The sequence below is a fragment of the Herpailurus yagouaroundi genome, unplaced genomic scaffold (assembly GCF_014898765.1).
Source record: "Herpailurus yagouaroundi ecotype Mexico unplaced genomic scaffold, PumYag 197, whole genome shotgun sequence".
NCBI classification, from domain to species: domain Eukaryota; kingdom Metazoa; phylum Chordata; class Mammalia; order Carnivora; family Felidae; genus Herpailurus; species Herpailurus yagouaroundi.
In genome coordinates, this window is record NW_024412428.1 from 27,815,430 (window position 1) to 27,838,078 (window position 22,649).

Sequence of the window (22,649 nt, forward strand, 5' to 3'; positions counted from 1 at the left end):
GAAACAGCACACTATACACACTAGAGTCAACTTTTAACGATCAGCACTTACAGAACCCTAGCCCAGTTATTAAGAAAAGAAGAGAAAAGGGAAAAGAAATACAAAGCAATATCCCACTGGCCTTGACAAAACGTTGGAATAGACAGCACCAGCTTATATGAACAAGTCCAAGAGCTGACTTACTCACCCAAGGGAGTAGGAAGGGAAAGTGAAAATACTGAGCTGTCAATAGCATTTGCCAGGCCCTCGAGGGATGTCTTAGAGACTCCAATCTAGAGGTGATTGGATCCAATCTAGAGGTGATCCCACAGGCCTGGGGAGGGGCACAGGGAGACACACTTAAAATAGTCTGAGGCTAATTTTATTTGAGGAAGGTTGCTACAGGGGTAGAAAAGCCTAGTTTACTACAACTTATTTATCCATATATTTATTAACCACTTCTTATATGTCTAGCATCATATTAAGAACTGATAGGTAATCACGAACAAAGAAAAGTGCAGGGCTAGGACAAAAGTTTTTTGTCGGCAAATTTTTACCGTAAAGGGCCAAAGAGCAAACACTTAGGCACTGTTGGCCACAGATCTCTATTCCAACTACTCAATTCTGCAACTAAAGCATAGAATCAACCACAGACAATACATAAATGAATGAGCACAGCTGTGTCCCAGCATAACTTTATTGGGAAACATAAAATTTGAATTTCATATAATTTTCACGTCACAAAATAGTATTCTTTTGATTTATCAACCACCGAGGAAATGTAAACACCAGTCTTAGCTCACAGATGATTACAAATAAAACAAAAAGCAGTGGCCAGATCTGGCCCGTGGGTTACAGTGTGCCAACTCCTGCTCTAGGAGAAAGGAGGCTGCCTGGGAGGGACCGCCCAGAAACAGCTCAAGAGGACGCTATGGAACAACTGCAGTCCAAGGTCCTCACCAAACCATCTCCCTATTTTAAGATGGCTAAGAAGAGAGACAGACATTGCCACGGCTTTGACAAAAGCCACTAAAAAATCTGAGAAAATCCTGTGACTCCATTAAATCCCACCCCGACTCTAGGAACTTTCTCTTTTCAGTGGGACTAACAAAATCCTACCAACTAATAACAGCGATGATCCTGATGCTTCCCAGGGAGGCAAAAAAGGTTAAAAGTGCAAATCTGAACTCAGGTGTCAGAGTCTCTGAGCACAAGACACAGCACAAGACCCTGTGAGGCTCTTAGAAATGTCCCCTTAGATAGGGGCCTATCAAGAGAAGGGAGGGGCGCCTGGGTGGCTCAGTGGGTTAAGCGTCGACTTCAGCTCAGGTCATGATCTCGCGGTTTGTGAGTTGGAGACCCGTGTTGGGCTCTGTGCTGACAGCTCGGAGCCTGGAGCCTGCTTCAGATACCGTCTCTGTCTGTCTGTCTGTCTCTCTCTCCCCTCCCCTGCTCACTCTCTGTTCTGTCTCCCCCCAACAAAAGTAAATACAATAAACATTAAAAAAAGAATCTTAAAAAAAAAAAAAAGAAGTGATAGCAGCAGTGAAAATCTTTGGAGAGTTTTTAAAGCTTTCTTCCTCACAGCAATTGGTTAAATTATGTTCTTTATAAGACAACTTACCTTTGTGAAGAGAAAAAAATAAAACACTATAAAAAAATTTAATCTCAGAGTAGTTGGTTATCATTTGCTTTATACATTTGCTGTATAAAACCCTCCAGCTGTTCCTTCAATCCAGCTTTACCTACTTCGTAGCTCTGTGAACAAGGCAAGGTGACCATCCTCCCTAAGCTTCTTTTTCCAGCTTGGGAGATGGTTAACACCTCCCCTCAGAGGGCTGCTGGGGAAAAAATGAGACAACACAGACGAGGAGTAACGTACAGGATATGAAACAACACACAAATGTAGTATGGAAAATTTTTTGTTAACTTAGGGGTTAAAAATAATTGTACCTTTTGGAACAGGACCTAAGACCCATATGACCAAGTTTAACGTTTCATTTTATCCTAAGACCCAAAAGAAATCTGAGACTCACCTGCTAACAGCACGTCCAACATTGGTCATCGCCGACGTCATTATTTCTGTGGTAAGGCTTTCAGCAAAGCTAACGCCATCCTGTCCAATCCCGCTATCAGCCACCAGACTGGTATTGCTCAGTTCCCTCTCTGCTTTTTCAATAGCTTCAGCAACTATCTTCTCAGCAAGCACTGTCTTCTTATCAAGACCAACATGAATTTGTGGGACATCAAGATGAAAAATTCTAGATTCCTGATAGATGTTGCTAAGTTTTGATTTAGAAGCTGGCTGACTAGTAGCAAGTGAATCCTGCCTGGAAACATGTTGAGATGAATTTCCAGTGCAGTCATGCAGTTCTTTACGGTCACAATATCTGCAGGGTTGACTTATAAGAGGTGACAACTTTTCTGCATAAGTGACCCTATCAGCTGCTTTTGTGGACTCAGACGTATGGAAAACTGCAGATCCTAAACTGAGCTCTAAGGTATCATCCACTACTTTTTTCGCATACTGTTCTATAGCTTGAACCACACTCTCTCCATAACCAAACCCATTTAAGCTGCCTGTACTGTGGTAAAATCTGTGATTTTGCGGGGAAGGCTGAAGAGCCTGAGGAAATTCTGGCTCGGCGGGCGATCTGGTTTCTTCATCACGTCCAGACTTTTCATAAAGGCAAGAATCTGTTAAGGATTTTGGCAAGCCAACTGTAGACACTGTCAGCTCTTTTTTAACATCTCTTGTTATGCTGTGAGCAAGAGAGGCTGAAAAACTATACAGTTCAGAGCAGTCATTTTTGTATGTATCCAGCGTCCATTCACAAGTTTTATTTTTGCAAAGGTAAACTCCACTTCTTTTACTTTGTCGTTCGTGATCCACTTCTTGGTGGTGTTCTTTATTTAAGAATATTAAGAGGTCGTTCTTGGTTGTCACCTGTGAGCTCTGCACGGAGAACATTTTTGAGCTGCACTTCATTTGGGCTGCCTTCGCTGCTTCTCGTAATCCCGACTTAACAGATCGATAGGCAAGTCTATTGGCATACTGATCCATTATTAACTCACTATTACCACCTTCCTGTTTGAGCACTTGGATAATGTGACCTGCATATTCGTCTGTCACGCTTTCACAGCTGGGATACTTGTACGTCAGACCAGACACGCAAGAACTTGGTGGTAATGAAAGACTGGACGGATCTACTTCTTTGGGGTCTGCCAGAGCCTCCATCTCCAACTTCTCTTCTGATCTATCGTCTCGGCCACCGTCCACGTAACAACTATTCCTCCTTTGCCTGAAAAGCACACAGCTTCTAACTTTTGCTATTTTCTCAGCCTCCGTAATGACTTCTGCTGCCAGGTCACCTGCAAAATTGCATAATATTTGTAAGTTTTCCTCTGAGTGACTTAAAGCAGTAGGTGACACACTTCTTTGACTCTTCACAGTTAAGCAAGGGCTTTTAACCTTGGGTTCCTGAGTTACTTTATTATCTAAATGGGAAGCTGCCATTTCTGTGGCCAGAGAAATGATGTGCGTAGCTAACGATTCCGCAAACTGAACTTTCTTCCCTGAGTGCTCTGACTTCATATCCACTTCCGGATGCTCTTCGTCTTCACTGCTTTCCACTTCTTCTGAAAGAGATCGCATGAGTTTCAACATGAACTCTTCTTTTTCTATAGTATTTTGTTCACTTTCAGACAAACTGCCAACAGATGAGTTGTGAGGTGTAGAGGGTGGTGTAGCAGGTGCGAATTCTTTTGCCAATTCCCCCTTGAGCTTTTTGGTTAACTTCTTGATATCCCATTCAGAACTAGCCTGGGATGGTACTAGAGGAGTGGATGGAGGAGTATCGGGTATCACATTGCCGTCTCTAATCTTCTGTTTATCTTCCACGTGCAAACCATCTACACACGTAAGCACTGTAGAGGAGAAAGTATGTGAATGAGGACAAGGGTGGTCTTGACCAAAACACAAGGGCTCAAGTGCTGCATTATTCAAATTATCCTTTTTCATGGATTTGTCTTTAGCAACTTCCTTCAAATCAGGTTTCTGACCCACAATTGTCGGACAAGGCTGCGGTGTCTCTAAAGAAAATCCATGAGCTATAGAACCTTTACATTCTGGAACACAGTCCTTTCCTACTGAAAGTGAACAGGGGGTTAAGTGATCTTGAGCATCGAGAAATTTGGGGAACTTTTCCAAGGTCAACTGTGACTCTTCTCCAGCAACAAGCAAGTCTTCCTTGCGTTCAGCATTTTTATCTACATTTGAGATCGCTGATTTGCTTTTATCGATGGAATGTTTAATAATAGATTTAGATAATCGATCAGCAAACATATCCTTATTGCTAACTTCTCTCTGTTGCACTGTTGCTTGATCAGAACAGAAAGGAAGGGTTTCTCCCTTTACTGTTTTAGTTACACCATCTGTTTGTTCATCAACTGTTTTTGTACATTTGAATGATGTCATTGACTCTAAAGTTTCATTTACAATCGTATGCACCATTGCTGCAGAAAAGTTGTTAATAATCACAGGATCACTTGTTAATTTTGAAGAGCTCTGCACTTCAGCAGCATCATTAGTTGGTTTAAAATCATTCTGGTTACCTGGATTGTGGTCTGAGGGTAAACAAATATTTCTGAGACACGCTACTTCCTCGTCTTTGTTTTTTGTGGTAACACATGTCTGGATAGAATTGCCATTCAAATTACTATCATCCGATGACCGACGAGATTTTGACTGATATATATTAGATGAGATATGATATGGGAGAAGGGCACTTCCTGCCAAGGGTACTGGTATCGAAGTAACAATTCCAGAAGTACAAAACAAGGCCTGCTGTACTGTGTATTCCTTTTTATGTTCCTGCATGGGTTTTGTCTCCATAAGGGTCTGGTTGTTAAAAGCAGGGGAAAATGTCGAGGTCTGTGTCGGTGGCGCTAAATTTCCTGCACTGGCATCCTTTATGGTATCTGTGGAAACACTAACTGCTGCCTTGGTTGAGAAGGTCACGCCGGCTTGTGAAAGCTCGATGAACGCTTCCTGTAATACAGACTCAGACAGGTCTTTAGCGTAGGACTTCACTGCTTTGTCTTCATAGTCAAACGGCCAACACTGTGGAGATGCGGGTGTTGGGGGACAGGAAAACTGACACACCTCCATGATGCCTTCAAAAACAAGCTCTTCAGCAAGATCCGCAGCAAACCGAGCGACTGTGTTTGTGAATATCTGCTTTTTTACATACTGTAAATCCCTGAAAGCATTTGATAAAGCTTCACTCACCAAAAAATTAGCCAGACCACTAACAGCACGTTCTCTCAGTGAAAACGCACACTGCCTTCTCAGTTCGTTAAATGCCATCTGAAAAACAGAGGATGTCAATTTGATAGCCAGGTGACACAACGCATTGGTACACGAAGAGACTCCTTTCTGTAAGTCTTTAAATGCACTGCCAAAACTTTTTTCCACAAGGTCCGAGGCAAATTTCTGAATAGTATCTTTAATCATCAAGGATTTATTTTTAGATTTACTTTTTTGATCAAGGCTTCCACTGTGAAGAGCTATGGTTTTATTTTCTCCCTTCTTAATGCTATTAATGTTTGATGTGGCATTAGTATGTTGGGTATGAAGAACAGAGCCCAGAACCTTACATGAGATGCTATTTGCATAATCCTCATAGGTGTAATAAACAGAATCATGATCTTCATGAATCCTATCTCCACCAATATCTGTTTGGCAAAAACATTCAGCAGGAGTACAACCTCCAAGAGGGCTAAAGGCAGAGGATCGAATAGGGCTAAACAAACCACTGTCCTCCCCTGACGCCTTCACTGGGCGAGGTGAATCCGGGGCATCACACAGATTACTGTAAGGGGATTCTGGTTTACGAGGAGTTGGCTTTCTAACGTTAGCTGGGAGAGCTGGACGCTCAAACTTGAATTTTTGAGGATTCATAGTAGTAGTTACAGAACAAGATTTTTCATGTTTGTGTCCTTTCTTTTGCGACGGCTTCCCTACAACAGGATCTTTTAGAAATGGACAAGAAGTCTCTAAAGTTTGTTCTAACTCATCAAACTGATCAAAACTATCAAAAAATTCACTTACTTCTGAATCTGAATCCTCTATATCATCTTTCATCACGGGAATTTTAGGTAACTCAAGTTTTGCTTTTAAACTTTTTTGATATCCTTCTTCATCCAAGAAAATAACAGGACTTGGACTTGAGCATTCAGATTCAGAGGAATAGGCAGGAGAAGAAGAAAAAAACATTTTCTGTATATCACTAACTTTATCTGAAGCATTAGATGATCTATAGAAACTCTTTTGGATCCAAGGCTCAGAAATTAGTGTTGTGACTGAAGTTTTCACAGAAGGTAGTTCTTTATGTCCCAGCATATTTATTAAGGAAGTTGAAGGTTTAGCCAATGACTTCTGCCTCCCAGAGCTAACCAGAATTCTTAAATCATGGGTTTCTAGATGGTGACCAGAAGAAGTCTGTGAAGCAGCATCACACTGGCTCTTTAGTGCAGCAATGTTTATTCCTATAGGAAAAGAATAAAGTGATCAAATTATTCTTGAACAGAATCTTTTAAAAATTAATTCACATCAATGGGAATAAGTAGACTTTAAGCATGAAATATTTATTTGTAACATAAATGACTTCTACACTCTGTGGTTTACCAGATTCCTCCCAAATGAATTTGAGAGCAAATACACCTTTCACTAACATAATTTCATTTTACCTCACACATGGGACTATCTGGGTCTACAAAATGCTTAGTTTCTTGTCGCTGTGTGTTAGAAACACTAATATCGTCCCTCTGCCAGCTAACCCTTCTCAAATTTGAACCCAGACATGGTCCAAACACTTAATGTAATGAAGCAAACACTGCTTGAACAGTACTACCAAAGTAAGAACAGAAATAGCAAAACTAAAAACCAGGTAACAATGAACTTAAAAATTGTAAGAAAAATTCCTTGCTCAATCAAAAAAACAAACAGGTAAAATGCTTAAACGGTATCAAATTTCAAAATAAATTTCAATGGAACAGGCAGCCTTAAAACTTTTAAAACCGAACATCAGACTTTAATTTCCTATTTCAAGAGAAAGTCTAATAAAGAACAAACCATCAGTAAATGGCTTTAAAGGCTCTTCTTCCTCTAAGTGCTCAAAAGCAGTGACAAAGTCATCCTCTATGGAAGACACGGACTGGTTGGTGTCGTCATCATCTTCCTGAGCAGTCTCAAGTTGGCGTTTCTGATGCAAGTATGTGTCCAGGGTATATCTTATACCAGTAGCGTATTTACTTAGCAGGCTAAAGATAAAATCAATTCTGAGCCTTGGTAATGTAGGTGACACTCTCATGACACAGAGCATTCCAGAATGGTGACTCTTGGGGAAGATGAAAGATGATAAAAAATAATTTTAATTTCAACATGTATTATACAAACAAAGCACAGTATCTGGAAAGTGAAGTCTAGAAATAACACAATCTCAGGAAAAAAAGAAATGCATGGATCCTGGAAGGCTCCCTGATTTTGTACTGTTTAATTCTTTTCTTCATTCTTTCTCTACATTTCTCACTTCCCAATCTCTTTTCCTCCCAATCTTTCTCCCATCCGGCATTCAAATTCTACCTCCTCTAGCTCCTTAAATGTTACAGAACTTACCACCCATACCCTTGGCAATTATGCTTTCCTATATTACTATAAGCCCTAGGAGTTCCCTTGCTCATTAACCTAGCTCACCAACTACACTGTAAACGGCATGAGGGCAAGAACCAGGTTCTGTTCTATTTTTGTATCCCATTTTACAGTGGCTTCCAGCATGATACCACCTTCTCTCCTATTATAAAAGAATCTTCCCCTACTTTGACCTAAATTCCCCTTGTTTTACAATTTACCATGATGTTTACAGCTCTGATTAGGAATCTAAGTCATCAGATTTTTTCCATATATATTACCTTAAAAAACGCAAATATTGACAAATGACTTATTGGAAAAGGTGGAAACTAAATAGCTAATCACCTCTTGTAATCCTAGCAAATAAAACAAAGTAAATATAAATGAAGAATATAATTAAGGAAATGAGGCAAGCAGTTCTATTGTTATCTGTAGACCTCCATATGAACACTGTAGTTTTTTAATACTTGGAATAATAAGTAACTCAAATTTTAAACCCACTAACTCAATTTTTAGGAGATAAAAAATGCAAAGCATTTATCTTTGATGTATTATTAACAAAATAATACTTAGTAAAGAACTAAAAGCTGAAGGTTATAAAACTACCTACCTGTCTGAAATGGTGACATTTTTATTTACAAATAAACATGTCTTCCAATGTCCACTTTACACTGAATTTTTTTAGCCAGAAAACAAGTTAAAGTATGTTCTCTAAAACACAATATTTATATAAATTTGGAAATGGTCATAAAAGGGGAAATTGCCTATAGTTTATACAAAGGTAGAAGAAATTCAAGAAACCCAGAAATGTATTTTCTAAAACAAATTAATATGTACTGGGCATTATCATTTAGGGAACTTCACACATGAAAAATCTAATTGAAAGCTATTGCCAAAGTTATTCAATCCTTCAGTAATTTCAAAGCTTCATGAGTTATGTTTCTTATAAATAGTATTTCCTTGAGACAGCATTTAAAAAAAAAGAAACTTGAAGCATTTAAAAGTTTAATACTGTCCATCAAGTGTCATTGTAAAATTTGCCCGAAAAACTCATTAGAAATTATATATAAAAGTTACCTGACTTGGAGAACCATTGTTTCCATCTGATGATTTATTTATATCCTTCATACAAATAATTTCATTTTCATTTAGACTGCAGAAGTGCAGTGAATTCAGAAGATCTGGAAGTTCCAAAGAAACTGCAGCTAAATCCTAATTTAAAACGATACAATAAATAACACTTTAAGAAAAAATTTTTTTAAAGTTTATTTGAGAGAGAGAGAGAGCACGCATGCAGAAGGGGCAGAGAGAGGGGGAGAGAGAGAGAATCCCAAGCAAGCTTTGTACTGTCAGTGCAAAGCCTGACTCAGGTCTCAAACTCATGAACCGTGAGATCATGACCAGAGCCAAAGTCAGACGCTTAACTGACTGAACCACCCAGCTGCCCCATAACACTTTTGTTAAGACTCCTATAATGTGGGCTTTGTCTGAAAATCATAAGGTCCACTGGTTAATATAATTTCCAGTTCAAAATAGTTAATATAGTTTATCATACACAATCAATTTAACTTAAAAATAAAATGTACTAAAATATTGTAATACCTGCTGTTTCTGCAGCCTTTTCAAGTACTGATATCATGCTACAAAGCATTTTTACATGGTACCTCCTGAATCCATGACAATTAGGCTTTTAAGAGTTTTTAGCTGCAAATATCAACCTGCAATCTTCAGGTTAACCATGGAATTTTCATACATATAGAGATTCTTCCCAATAGAATGTACTTCTTGGAGCTTAAGTTTTACATTTGCAAAATACAAATCTATTTTTCGGCCTTTCCTCTCCAACATATTGTATTAGATTTTAACTGAAAAATTTATGAAGATATAAAGAAAATAGATTTTATTATTTTACTTATTTGTCCTTTTTATGTAAATATTTAACCCACTGAAAGAATTATTAATGTCTTTGACCTCTCAAAGAGTACTTTCCTTTATAAACATGGCTTTATCAGTAACTCTTAAAGAGGAACTAGAGTATGAGACAAATACTTTAGGGGGCGCCTGGGTGGCTCAGTCGGTTAAGCATCTGACTTCAGCTCAGGTCATGATCTCACAGTTCGTGAGTTCGAGCCCCAAGTGTGTCTCTGTGCTGACACCTCAGATCCTGAAGCCTGCTTCGGATTCTGTGTCTCCCTCTCTCTCTCTACCCCTCCCCTGCCCTGCTCATGTTCTGTCTCTCTCTGTCTCAAAAATAAATAAACATTAAAAAAAAAAAATACTTCAGAACACTTCTCTTTTCAGTCTTATGTTCTCAGGAATATGTTTTCTCTTGCGCCTTCTGTCTAAGCTATTTCCTTCAGGGGCGCCTGGGTGGCTCAGTCAGTTAAGCGTCTGACTCTTGGTCTCAGCCTAGGTCATGATCTCACAGTTCGTGAGTTCAAGCCCCAAGTGTGTCTCTGTGCTGACACCTCAGATCCTGAAGCCTGCTTCGGATTCTGTGTCTCCCTCTCTCTCTCTCTACCCCTCCCCTGCTCATGTTCTGTCTCTCTCTGTCTCAAAAATAAATAAACATTAAAAAATAAATACTTCAGAACACTTCTCTTTTCAGCCTTATGTTCTCAGGAATATGTCTTCTCTTGTGCCTTCTATCTAAGCTATTTCCTTCAGGGGTGCCTGGGTGGCTCAGTCAGTTAAGCATCTGACTCTTGGTCTCAGCTCAGGTCATGATCTCACAGTTGGTGTGTTCAAGCCCTTCATCAGGGCTGACAGTGTGAAGCCTGTTAGGGATTCTCTCTCTGCCCCTCCCCCACACGTGTGCACACATATACACACACTCTCAAAACAAATACACTTTCAACAATTAAATAAAAATAAACTATTTCCTTCAGGCAAGGGCACAATCAAAACACACGGCAGAATTTTCATTATCGCCTGATATGCATTATTCATAAAGAAGTGAACGGTTATTACCCCTTCTATTAGGAGACACTTTACTACCACAAAAGGAAACACGTGGCAACCACAAATATTAAGAAGCAGCATAAGGTATAAAAAAAAAGTATGCCTACCACATCTGCAAGAGCTTCAACCCTCTTTATGTAACTGTGAAACTTTCCTTTGCTGATCATAATCTCAACTACCAGTCTCTCTAAATACCTGCCAAAATCAGGCTAAAATTTTTGCATTAGCTAATCATTAGTTTTTACAAATTTCACCTTCTAAATTTAACACTATCTCAATTAAAAATATAATAATCTGAGGAAGTCAGATTTTAAGGCCATCCAAAATAAAAAAGAAGTCTTACTTTCTACGTTATGCACAGAATGGAAGGAAAGTTAGCCTGTGGCTTGCAGCCTTCTCAGATATATCACACTTGTGGTCTCCTAACCTAAAACTGCTCTCTGTAACAAGAATACTCTGAAAATGCTAGAAGTGAAAATGCCCAAAGCACACTCAAAAGCAGATCTCAAAATGTCATCTTTTAGCTTCAAATAGGAATGATAACAGAAGAGTTGAATGTACATTTTAGGCAAATAAGGCAAATTTCATGGTCTCAAAATTTGTTCCAAATAATCTCTCATGGTCTTTTCCAGTTCAATAAATCAACCATACCTGTATGTGAGCAGCATCTGTTTCTTCATTAAAACCTAGAAATGTGACCTGAATAAAAAAGGAATAAATCTCCACTGAGTTTTTAAGTCTTATCTCAATTATTGACAGAGCTGAGAAATAGAAAAAAGCACATAAAATGTTAAAATGCTGACTGCTCTATACAAATGTTGAATCATTCTGTAATATACCTGAAGCTGATTATGCTACTCAATTAAAAACATTTTTTAAATGATGTCATGGACAAAATGATTCAAATTTTCAAAGATCACCACAAAGGATTTTTACCAAAGATGTGGCTCCGTAATGCAGCTCTTCAACCTTCCCCACGTCCACTCCATTCGCAAATTCAATCAGTTCTACTCCACACACCCATCTCCTATACGTCCACTTCTCTCCATGCCCCTGCCACCACTTCCCTGCATGACTACAGTCCTGTCCCACCCGGTCTCAGGAATGATGTCACCTCCTTGTCAAAACCCTTCCACACCTCCCACTGCAAAGTCCTAACTGAGGCTCCAAGGTTCTGGGTTAGCTGGTGCTTTCAACCTTTCCTTGCTTACAGTCATACACATGGGTCCCCTTTCTGGGTCTAGAACATGCCTAAGGGCTTTGCAGTAATGCCCCCTCAACCTGGATCACTGCTCCTCGGATGTTTACATGCCTCGCTCCTCCTCATTCTTCAAGAGCCAACTTAAATGTCACCCCCTCAGAGAGGCCTTCCCTGGGTAGGCCCCAAGACTCCTTACTGACTCCCTGTGATATTATCACTTGTTTCCTTCAACACCCATATGATAGAGATTTCTCTGCAAAAGTTTATATAAATTGAATTCCTAAAGAATATCTAATGGCATGAGAAAATGTCACATTACGTAAAAAGGACAAGTTACAGAAAAGATGACACAGGTATATACACAATTTCAACCTCATTTTTAAAAACATACACATGAAAAACAATACTGGAAGGCGACACACCAAGTAAGCAGTGATTAACTCTAGATGGTAGAATTATATAAGTGTTCTTTTTTTTGCTACTTTTTTTCACCATGTTTTTCTTTTCCCTGAATTCGTAAGATTAATTACAGGCATTCTTTTTCATGATTTCAGTATTTCTTAATTTTCTATAAGCATTACATACTACTTTTGTAACCCCAAAAAAGTATTATTTTTAAAATTTATATTATCTTTAGGTCTGCCACATCATAGGAAGGAAAATTTTCCATGTGAAGACAAAAATCTACTAAACAAGTACTATGACTAAAAATATGAAATACTTAAATGACAGCAACATGGATAATCAATTCTCAAGAATTACGGGAAAGCAGCATAGTTAAAACAGAAAGGAACACTCAATGTACTTTTGATCCCTTTCTGATGAGTTACAACCAAGTCACAATATTCTATTACCCCGGGATCCTTATTCTGATATGGTTATTACTTCCCAAAAGTGTTCAGTTAATTCCAGGTTTCTAGGTACACTGTTTGGCTCCAAGAGCCAGTCTCCTCATCTATAAAACTTAAAGCAATACAACTCCTCTTCCACGGTTGGGAGGGTTAACAAGACAATGTGGAGGAAAGTGCCTGGCACAGCACAGGCACTCAGTAACAAAGAGACACTTAAAAACAAACTTCCTTTCTTCGAAAAAATACTTTGAGCTACGCACACCCTCAAGTGAGACAGAAATTCCTGCTATTCTTTCAAGTTTCCTTTTACTGTATACAAAAAAAGAAAATAAGTTGACATGGGGTTTTGAAGATGCCAGTAGTTTTATATTTCCCATTGACCAAGGAAGGCCTTGCCAAGGAATGTGGGCTCGGAAAGGCACTACGTCAGCAGCTAGAGAAAACAGGCTGGAAAACTGAGGGCAGAAGGACACAGGAGACCTGTCACACTTGGCAACAACTGAAGAGATTAAGGGTGGCTGGGCTTTACTAAAGTAAAGCAGGAGGGATAACAAAGAAGATAACAGGCAAGAGCCACAGAAATTAGCAGACACAAATAGAAAAGGCTTGGGTCAGAGAACACTAGGCCTAAAAGGTATGCTCATCAGCCTGTGGAACTATCTCAAGTATAGTTTCTCAAGGAGTATATACACACATACATATACACACACACACACACACATATATATATATATGTATATATAAGAAAATCCCTATTTTTTATTAGATCCTTGGTTTCAAAAAAATTTTTAACTAACATACTTATCATCTTTGAGCTTGAATAACCTAATATCTTACTTCTCTCATTTGGTAACATTGGTAACATGAATGTGTTGATTAACTACAGCTGTAATGCAAGAAAAAAATTACTTCTTTTCACAGTAATAAATCCAAACAAAGACTGGAAACACTGATGTAGCACAGAAATAGGTGAGCAAGTAGTTAGTATATCTTTAGTATATATATTAATTTCAAAATAAATTTATCACTACTTTTTCATTTTGTATCAAAGTGCTGAATTTAAATAACCAAGAAAACTAACAATAGCCAAAAAAATGAATATACGAAAATAGTATATATTTCATGTTTCAGAGTACAGCAGGAATCATCTAACATAGTGCTGTATGTCCAATCAGTGATCAACAATGTCTATGCACTGAATTAAATGTGCTCGTTATAATACACTAAGACAATTATGTTGGTGGATATTTAAAACAGGTACTTCTCATACTGAATTAATATAGAGAGATTTTAAACAATTTAAAAATAGACGATGCAGCTTTACAAAGGATGAAAATACACAAAAGTACCATGTGTTTTATTATGAAAAGATACAGAAAGTATTACAAAATAGCATGAAGATACACTGTGTTTTATTAGGAAAAGATATAGAAAGTATTATGTCAAACCTCAGTCAAATTGGCATGTTCCTCCTGCTTTAAACAGTCCTCCGCTGATACACTGCATAGTTCCTTCTCACTCTGTAATAAAGACTTGACCGACTGGAACACATCTTCACTGAAACTCTGAAAATAAAAGATACTCTTAATTTAGTTAATTCTAAGACAAGGTAAAAGATCCTGGAGATATTCTACTTTTAAGTGTACAGTCACTAACTCTCCTATTAATATGCATTTGATAGCTACAGAATATCTACAGAATTCAACAGAGCTGAGAGGAAGAAAGAACAAAAGGCTTATTTAAGTAGAGTTCCAAGTGATCAAAACACACACACACCATAGCCCAGGCATTTGACCTATTAGAAGCTCATGAGGCCCTCACAATGGGTACACTTACTCTTACCCGACACTAAAACCCAACAGACTACATGCCTGATTTCCTAGTCATTGGCAGAACAGAAGCAACAATTTATATAAGGAGTGAGATGATGTGGAAACTGTAATAAGGCATGCTAACAAAAGTGATTATTCTCATAACAAAGTTGGAGATGGAAAAGAAAGAGAGTAACCTGAACTAAGGCTTTTCAGGGTCTTAACACAACTAGATGATAAGGCTTTCCAGATCTGGTAGAAGAAAGGTCACAAGTGCAAAGGAACAGATGGAAGAAAAATTTATATAAAGAAAATAATGAGTACGATAGTCAGACATAAAGAGAACGTTAATTTCCTTCTACCATATTCTCCTTCCACTGATTTGTTGATCTGCTCTTCTATCAGAAATGCCCTTACTCTCTAATCTTCCCCTGTAGAAATCCTACCCAGTCCAAGACCTATAAAGATTTTCTCACCCCTTAGTCATTATCAAAGTTTCTATTGTATTGTCTGCACACTGAGATCATGAAGTCCATATCATAACACATCACCATTACTGTCTCTACATGTACTTGTCTTTCCTACCATTAAACTAAATTATTAAGGTCAGAGACTACATTTTATTCAATGTTTCCTCAGATTTCAGTACCTCACATACTATATGAACTCAATAAGTGTTTGCTAATTTTAATAAATTAGAAATTAGTGGAAATCTTTGGTTTAAGAGATACACGTAATATGAAACCAAAGCAGTCAAGAAAATAACGTAATGTTAAATTTGAATACGAATTATCAATATGAACTCATGATTCTTTAAACACATGTACTACATTTTTCCATTAAAAGATCACAGAAGCAGGGTGCCTGGGTGGCTCAGTTGTTTAAGGGTCTGGTTCTTGGTTTCGGCTCAGGTCATGGTCTTGCAGATTCGTGGGTTCCAGCCCCACACTGGGCTCTAAGCTGGCAGTGAGGAGCCTGCTTGGGATTCTCTCTTTCCTCTCTCACTGCCCCTCCCAGACTCGTGCCGTCCCTCTCTCTAAATAAATAAATTCATTAAAAAAGAAAAAAAGATCACAGAAGCAATGACCCTCAGTAGTAATGAGCATACCCAGCACCCAGATTTTGGTTTCTAAATACCATTTGCTAATAAAAGAACTAGAGCTCCTTAGGAAAATGGCTGGTTCCAAGCTGGAGGCAGAGAAAACATGATGTGTGGATGGAACATTTTAATTGTGACAGAAAGCAATGAAAACCTCAGGGACTAAATGGGTCATTTGAAAAGAACACAGAAGCAATAGGTGAAGGGGATTAAGAGCACACTTGTTGTGAGAAGCACTGAGTGATGCAAAGAATTGTTGAATCACTATATTGTGTACCCAAAACTAATATAACACTGTATGTTACTTTTTAATTCCAGTGTATGTACATACATACATACACTGGAATTAAAAAAAGAAAACAGAAGCCAACTTGAAGGAATTCCTACTGGCCAAACTTGGGCATCTAAAGAATAAAAATAGTTAATGGATCATAATAACTGGATTAAAAAAAAAATCTATGAATCCATTAAAAGAGACAGATAAAAGGATGGGGGTTGGGGGAAAATATGTGTATATATAAGAAGGCTGAATGACAAATATGGAAAGAATAACAAAATTTAAAAATGCCATTTGTAACTCCCAAAGTAATTAGTGATTTAGGGAAAAACTATCAATGTATCTTAATCACTGGGTTAAAAGCTACTGGAGGAGAACAGGATACTGTCTCTCAGCATCATCCTACAGATTACTTAACTGTACTAATTACAAAGGATACATGTCTTTATATTAGTGATATCTGGTGATATTGGGGGAAGACCAAAGAGACACAATACCCAAATAAGTGTGAATCTTTACTGGATCCTACCTAGATGAAGAACAAAGTAAAAATATCAAGGATATCTGAGACAATTAGGGAAATTTGTATATGAACTGCATGTTAGATGATGCTACTGAATTAATAATTTTCTGAGGGGCTCTCATGATGCTGATGTTCCTAAGAGATGCCTGCAGCATACTCTCACATGGTTTCAAAAGGGAAGTACGGGGGTGCCTGGGTGGCGCAGTCGGTTAAGCGTCCGACTTCAGCCAGGTCACGATCTCGCGGTCCGTGAGTTCGAGCCCCGCATCAGGCTCTGGGCTGATGGCTCAGAGCCTGGAGCCTGTTTCCGATTCTGTGTCTCCCTCTCTCTCTGACCCTCCCCCGTTCATGCTCTGTCTCTCTCTGTCCCAAAAATAAATAAACGTTGAAAAAAAAAAATTTTTTTCAAAAGGGAAGTACGTTTGTGTGTGCACGTGTTATTTATATACACACACAAACAGAATGGGTTGGCAAAATGTTAACAGAAGGTGAACCTAAGTGAAGAGTATGTATAGTGTTCATTGTACTGAGTTTTTTTTTCCTCAGCTTTTCTATGAGCTTAAAAATATTCTATGTGGCGCCCGGGTGGCTCAGTCGGTTAAGCATCCAACTCTTGATTTTGGCTCAGTTCATGATCTTGTGCTTTGTGAGATCGAGGCCCACATCAGGCTCTACACTGGCAGTGTAGATTCTCTCTCTCTCGCTCTATCTGCCTCTCTCCTGCTCTCTCTTTCTCTCTTTCAAAATAAGTAAAAATAAACTTTAAAAAATATTCTAAGTTTTAAATGATTCTGTTTTCATTAATGAGTGGAGGTTTTCAGGATAATGTACAAACAACTCAAAAAAAGGAAAAAATCTGAAATCTGAACCTGAACTATTGATATAAATTCATGACACTGAAAGGACAATGAGTACTCCTAGTACCCAGGGTACTTGGTTCCTAAATACTATTCAGGGTTTTTTGGGAAAATAGCCAATTTCAGGTCTGAGGAAGGGTAAGTAGATGGTGAAACTGGGTCAATCTGTTATACTAGAAAGTAGGGAAGCAATCAAAGAATAAGAGCCTGAGACAAAATGACATAGGCACCAGCTTAGAGGGACTCCCAGGGACCAAGTTAGAGACCCTCTGAGCAACTTAAATTAATAAGTAAATGAATAAATGACTATAAATAAAAGATTGGAAAATAGAGAATTTTTAAATCCATGCGTCGAGCAATACAAATGAATGAATGAAGGAATGAGAATAAACTCACTTGCATATTACACCAAATCACTAATCTGAAAATTGGTAATTCAAGGGCATTTACCATGTCTTTTTAGGTGATACTGTAGTTCATTTAACCTTAATGAGAGAAAGTTTTTCTTTAAGAATTCTCGCTAACTGGGGAGCCTGGATGGCACAGTGAGTTAAGCATCTGACTTGCTCAGATCATGATCTCACAGTTTGTGAGTTGGAGCCCCGCATCGGCTTCTGTGCTGACAGCTGAGCCTGGAGCCTGCTTCGGATTCTGTGTCTCTCTCTCTCTCTGCCCCTCCCCGCCTCATGCTCTGTCTCTCTCTCTCTCTCTCAAAAATAAATAATAAACATTTCAAAAAGCTAAAAAAAAAATAAAAGAATTCTAGCTAATAAATGTAAAAGGAATGATAACATTTGGAAAATCATCATTTTGCAGCTTCCAGGAAATAAGATTCTGGAAAGGGTCATCAAGGATGCCAAATATATTAGACAAAAGGTTGCTGGAAAAAACAAGATACTTGCACAGAGCCAAGTATCACCCTCACAGATTATGTGATAACTAGAAAATATAAAATATACTTTTAAAATGGACAGTTCTTGAGGTGCCTGGGTGGCCAGTCGGTTAAACGTCCGACTTCAGCCAGGTCACGATCTCGAGGTCCGTGAGTTCGAGCCCTGCGTCAGGCTCTGGGCTGATGGCTCAGAGCCTGGAGCCTGTTTCCGATTCTGTGTCTCTCTCTCTCTCTGCCCCTCCCCCGTTCATGCTCTGTCTCTCTCTGCCCCAAAAATAAAATTAAAAAAACCTTGAAAAAAATAATAATAATAAAAATAAAATAAAATGGACAGATCTGGCAGAGTGATTACCTTCATCAACTGATCAATTTTTGTATCACTGATCACAGGAAAACCTGAAATTCTGTCTTCACATCATTCTACAAATTATTCTTGCCAAAAATGTTTAACCTGAATCTAATCAAGCATTTACACCTAACTTCTAGAATCTATGAAATGGAGAAGAAAGAGGAATAAGTTAAATACCACTGTGAGAAAACAACCAGACAGATCCAAAATGTGGGACATTGTATAAGAAACTGGTCCAGCCTATTCAAGAAGTCAGTCTTGAATTTTAATAAATAAAAAAAATAAAAAAAAAAAAGAGGGGAAACTCTCAGACCAAAAGTAATATAAATAAGTCATAATTATCGAGTGCAACTTAAGGCCTAAAAGCCTAGACTGAATCCAAACTGGGGGTGAGGAGGACTGCAAAAGAGATTTCAAGGATAATAAAGGAAATCTGAGTACATCTGGGTATTGGATAGTAGGGAATTATACTGAATTTTCTTGAATGTGATCCTCGCACTACTTTTATACAATAACTGTATTATTGTTATGTGGGAGGATACTGTGATCCCTGGGAGAAGCACACTCAAGTATTCAGGAGTGAAGAGACATTAAGACCATAACTTTCAAGTTGGTTCTGCCACAAGGTAGACACGTGCGTGTACACACACACACACACACACACACACACACACACACACACACAGAGTAAATAAAACAAAATACAACTGACCCTTGAACAACATGGTTTGAATTGCATGGGTACACTTACATGTGGATTTTTTTCAATGAACATGGTACGATACCGTATATGTATTTTCTCCTCCTTATGATTTTCTTAATATTTCCTTTTCTCTAGAATTTACTTTAAGAACACAGAATATAATACATATACAAAATATGGGTCAATCAACTGTTTAAGTTATTGTTAAGGCTTCACATCAAGAGTAGGCTGTTAGTGGTTAAGTTTCTGGGGAACCAAAATTTGTACATGATTTCTGACTGCACAGGGGTTGATGCTCCTAACTCTGACATTGTTCAATGTTTACTTTATTAACAACTGTTGAATATGGTTGATTCGTATGAAAGTTTATGTGTAGGTGTGCTATGAATTTAACTCTTCTTTATGCTTGAAATTTTTCATAATAAAATGTTAGGGGAAAAAAAGGTCAAGAAATGGAAGAGTAACCAAACTGTCTTAAGAGGAAAAAGGAAGGTTCTTCCACCAACTACAAACAAAAGATCAGGAATCATACTTATTTTGCTCACTACTGATTATCCAATACCTAGCACAGCGCCTGGAATATAATAAACACTCAAATTTACATTTGCTGAATGAATGAGTAAATGGTAATATTTTGGGGCAAAGGTAAAGGTACGTAAGAAAACTTATAGCTGATGTTTACATTGCTAAAAGATGGAAGATCTTGAGAAAATAAAAAACAGAAAACTATCTGTTGAGAAGAAATGGGGAGGCATTGCAATCTCTGGGAAATAAAGTTGACTGTCTCCATTACCTCATAACACTATTTTCATATATGCCAATTCTGCAAGATTTTAATATTGCTAATTACAATATTGAGATTCGTTTAAAAATAAGAATATCATACAGCTGCTTAACGAGATTTTAAAAAATGATCAACATTTTTATTAAAACTATCACTAAAAGAAATCTAACACAGTGAACTTACTTTTCTGACAGATGCTCTAGTCTTCACGTGACTGTTTCTTGAAGTCTGGATGGCTGCCATAACTATATTGCTTTTCTGTGTAATCAATGAAGAATTAGTCCATAAAACACCTAAAGAAAACACATTAAAAGAAAACTACTGATTTCAGTGATTCAGGCAAGTATTTTGTCCTAAAATAAGGTCTTTAAATTCAGTCATTTAAAAAAATTAAAACATAAAACAAAAATTCTGAGACATAAACAATTATTATAAAGTAGTTTACCCTTATTTATTCAATCTCACTGCCTTTGTGAGTTTTTTTTTGTTTTTTTATTTTTGTGTTTTTGCAAATAATACTTGAAAGTCTTAATAAGAAGTGTTTAGAAAACCTTTTAAAATCTAAAATAGTGAAGATTACAAAAAAATCCGAGCCTTCTTGTCTCCCAAAAGTCACTCTAACCCTACAGCAACCGTGAATGTGTGAATGTTTTTTACACCTTCTTATTTCTTGGGTAGAAATATTTGATAATATACAAATGAGAATACGAAATCTGTGTAGATAAAATAAAATCACATAAACAATAACAAATTCCTTATTTAGCCATCTTAACAGCATACCAATGACTAGAGTTAAAAAAAAATCCAAGTTAAATGATTAAGAGTACTTACAACACATGTACACGTGTATACACATACACACACATACGCACACACACACACCCCTCTTGGAAGAAACTCTGAAACTAAAGGACTTAAACTTTTTATCAATGTTTTAAGGCAGTACCTCTGAGAGTTTAAATCAACTTGGGCATTAACCATTCAAAATTCACATCTGACCACAGTACCTTGTTCATTTAAAATCTACTTGGACTCGATGCTATGGATACAGGGGAGAATAAAGCAATATGGCCCTTGGGTTCAGAGCGTTGGAAGAAAAACATTTTATTATAGTAAAGAATGAGAATAGGAAGTGAATTCTAAATCATTAACTAAAAAATTTGAATCAATAAAGATTTAAGAAATGGTTAGTTTCAACCAAACTGGCCTTACCAAGAATTAACCTAGTTGAGGTTTTCAAGGCATCCGATTAATGTAAGTTTACACTATGAAAAGATTTATACGCAAAATCAAACATCAACTAGTTTCCATCAGAACTGCAAAAAAAAACCCCTAAATTTCAGTGGAGTTCTAATTTTATACTCTTTCACCGTAGAGATAAAACCAAAGTCTGTATGCATGCGCATAGATTCTAATTTTTTTTTTTAAGTGTATTTATTTAGAGAGAGAGGGTGCGCAAGTGGGGGAGGGGTAGAGAGAGAGGGAGAAAGAGAATCTCCCAATCCGGGACTCGAACCCACAAACCATGAGATCATGATCTGAGCCAAAATCCCACGCTTAACCAACTTAGCCACCCAGGTGCTTCTGGGTTCTAATTTCTAATAAAGAATTATGATGCTACAGGGGCGCCTGGGTGGCGCAGTCGGTTAAGCGTCCGACTTCAGCCAGGTCACGATCTTGCGGTCCGTGAGTTCGAGCCCCGCGTCAGGCTCTGGGCTGATGGCTCAGAGCCTGGAGCCTGTTTCCGATTCTATGTCTTCCTCTCTCTCTGCCCCTCCCCCGTTCATGCTCTATCTCTCTCTGTCCCAAAAATAAATAAACGTTGAAAAAAAAAATTAAAAAAAAAAAAAAAAGAATTATGATGCTATTCTATTCTGAACTAGGATAAATCCTAGTGGTCTCTTTAATAATAAAATGTGATTAATGACTAGAATTGAAGTAGGACTGTGAGAAAGGCAAGGGAGGTCTCAACAGTACAAGATAAAGAGCAACATACCAGGACTCAGAAGAGTACCATTTGTGTCCTTGTTCTTCCTCTCATTAGCTTTGTTTCCTCCAGGTAAATTGAAGTATCTTTGGATCTGTTTCCTCAATGTACATATCAACTTACTTACTGGAGAAGTTTATTGTAAGAATGAAATGGAAAATAATTTATAGGAGGCATTTTGGAAACTATAAATAATAGCTAAAAGAAAAATTAAAATATTTACTTACAGGCCAAAATGATCAAGGGGGTCAAATTCTCAAAACGAGGTATAAACATAAAAGTTTATGTGGCAAGGCAAGACAATAATCCTTTTTACTCCTCTTTACCCACAGAGTTCTCTTCAACTGCCAGAAACCCTCAGAGGCAAAGGGACTTGCCTTAAGTACCATATAAAATACAAAGGCCAACACAAGGTTTCCAGAAAAGGAAAATTCTCAAACACAGCGCCTGAGTCAACTAGCATCTTTCTGGTGGGCAAAAGTGTAATGCAAATCTAAACTCTGAAAATATTCCTGTGCTATGATACAACAATTCTACTTTTGGGAACTCATCAAAGAAAACAATGATCCTAGAGCATCTAGGGTCCTAGCGAGAGCTTCTAAGGCTCCAAGTGCTTTACTAAGAGATTTACATGAAGATCTCATTTAATCCTTAGGACTGGTACAGTAGTACTACTCCAGTTTTA

General features: G+C 37.8%; 1 protein-coding gene across 4 annotated transcripts in view; it reads right to left on the reverse strand.

The window, feature by feature from the left end:
• Positions 1 to 22,649, reverse strand: part of AKAP11 (A-kinase anchoring protein 11) — a 52,085-nt gene that overhangs the window by 17,673 nt on the left and 11,763 nt on the right. For 3 of the 4 annotated variants that reach the window (XM_040448536.1, XM_040448535.1, XM_040448534.1), the window contains 6 exons: positions 20,161 to 20,270; positions 14,131 to 14,247; positions 11,282 to 11,329; positions 8,747 to 8,881; positions 7,115 to 7,379; positions 2,016 to 6,528 (listed from right to left, as the gene is read on the reverse strand). In XM_040448536.1, the coding sequence (XP_040304470.1) occupies positions 2,016 to 6,528; positions 7,115 to 7,379; positions 8,747 to 8,881; positions 11,282 to 11,329; positions 14,131 to 14,247; positions 20,161 to 20,220 (5,138 nt within the window). In that variant the 5' untranslated portion in view covers positions 20,221 to 20,270. Of the gene's footprint in view, positions 1 to 2,015; positions 6,529 to 7,114; positions 7,380 to 8,746; positions 8,882 to 11,281; positions 11,330 to 14,130; positions 14,248 to 20,160; positions 20,271 to 21,973; positions 22,101 to 22,649 lie in introns of those variants that run through there. The other variant, XM_040448533.1, reaches the window with a different exon arrangement.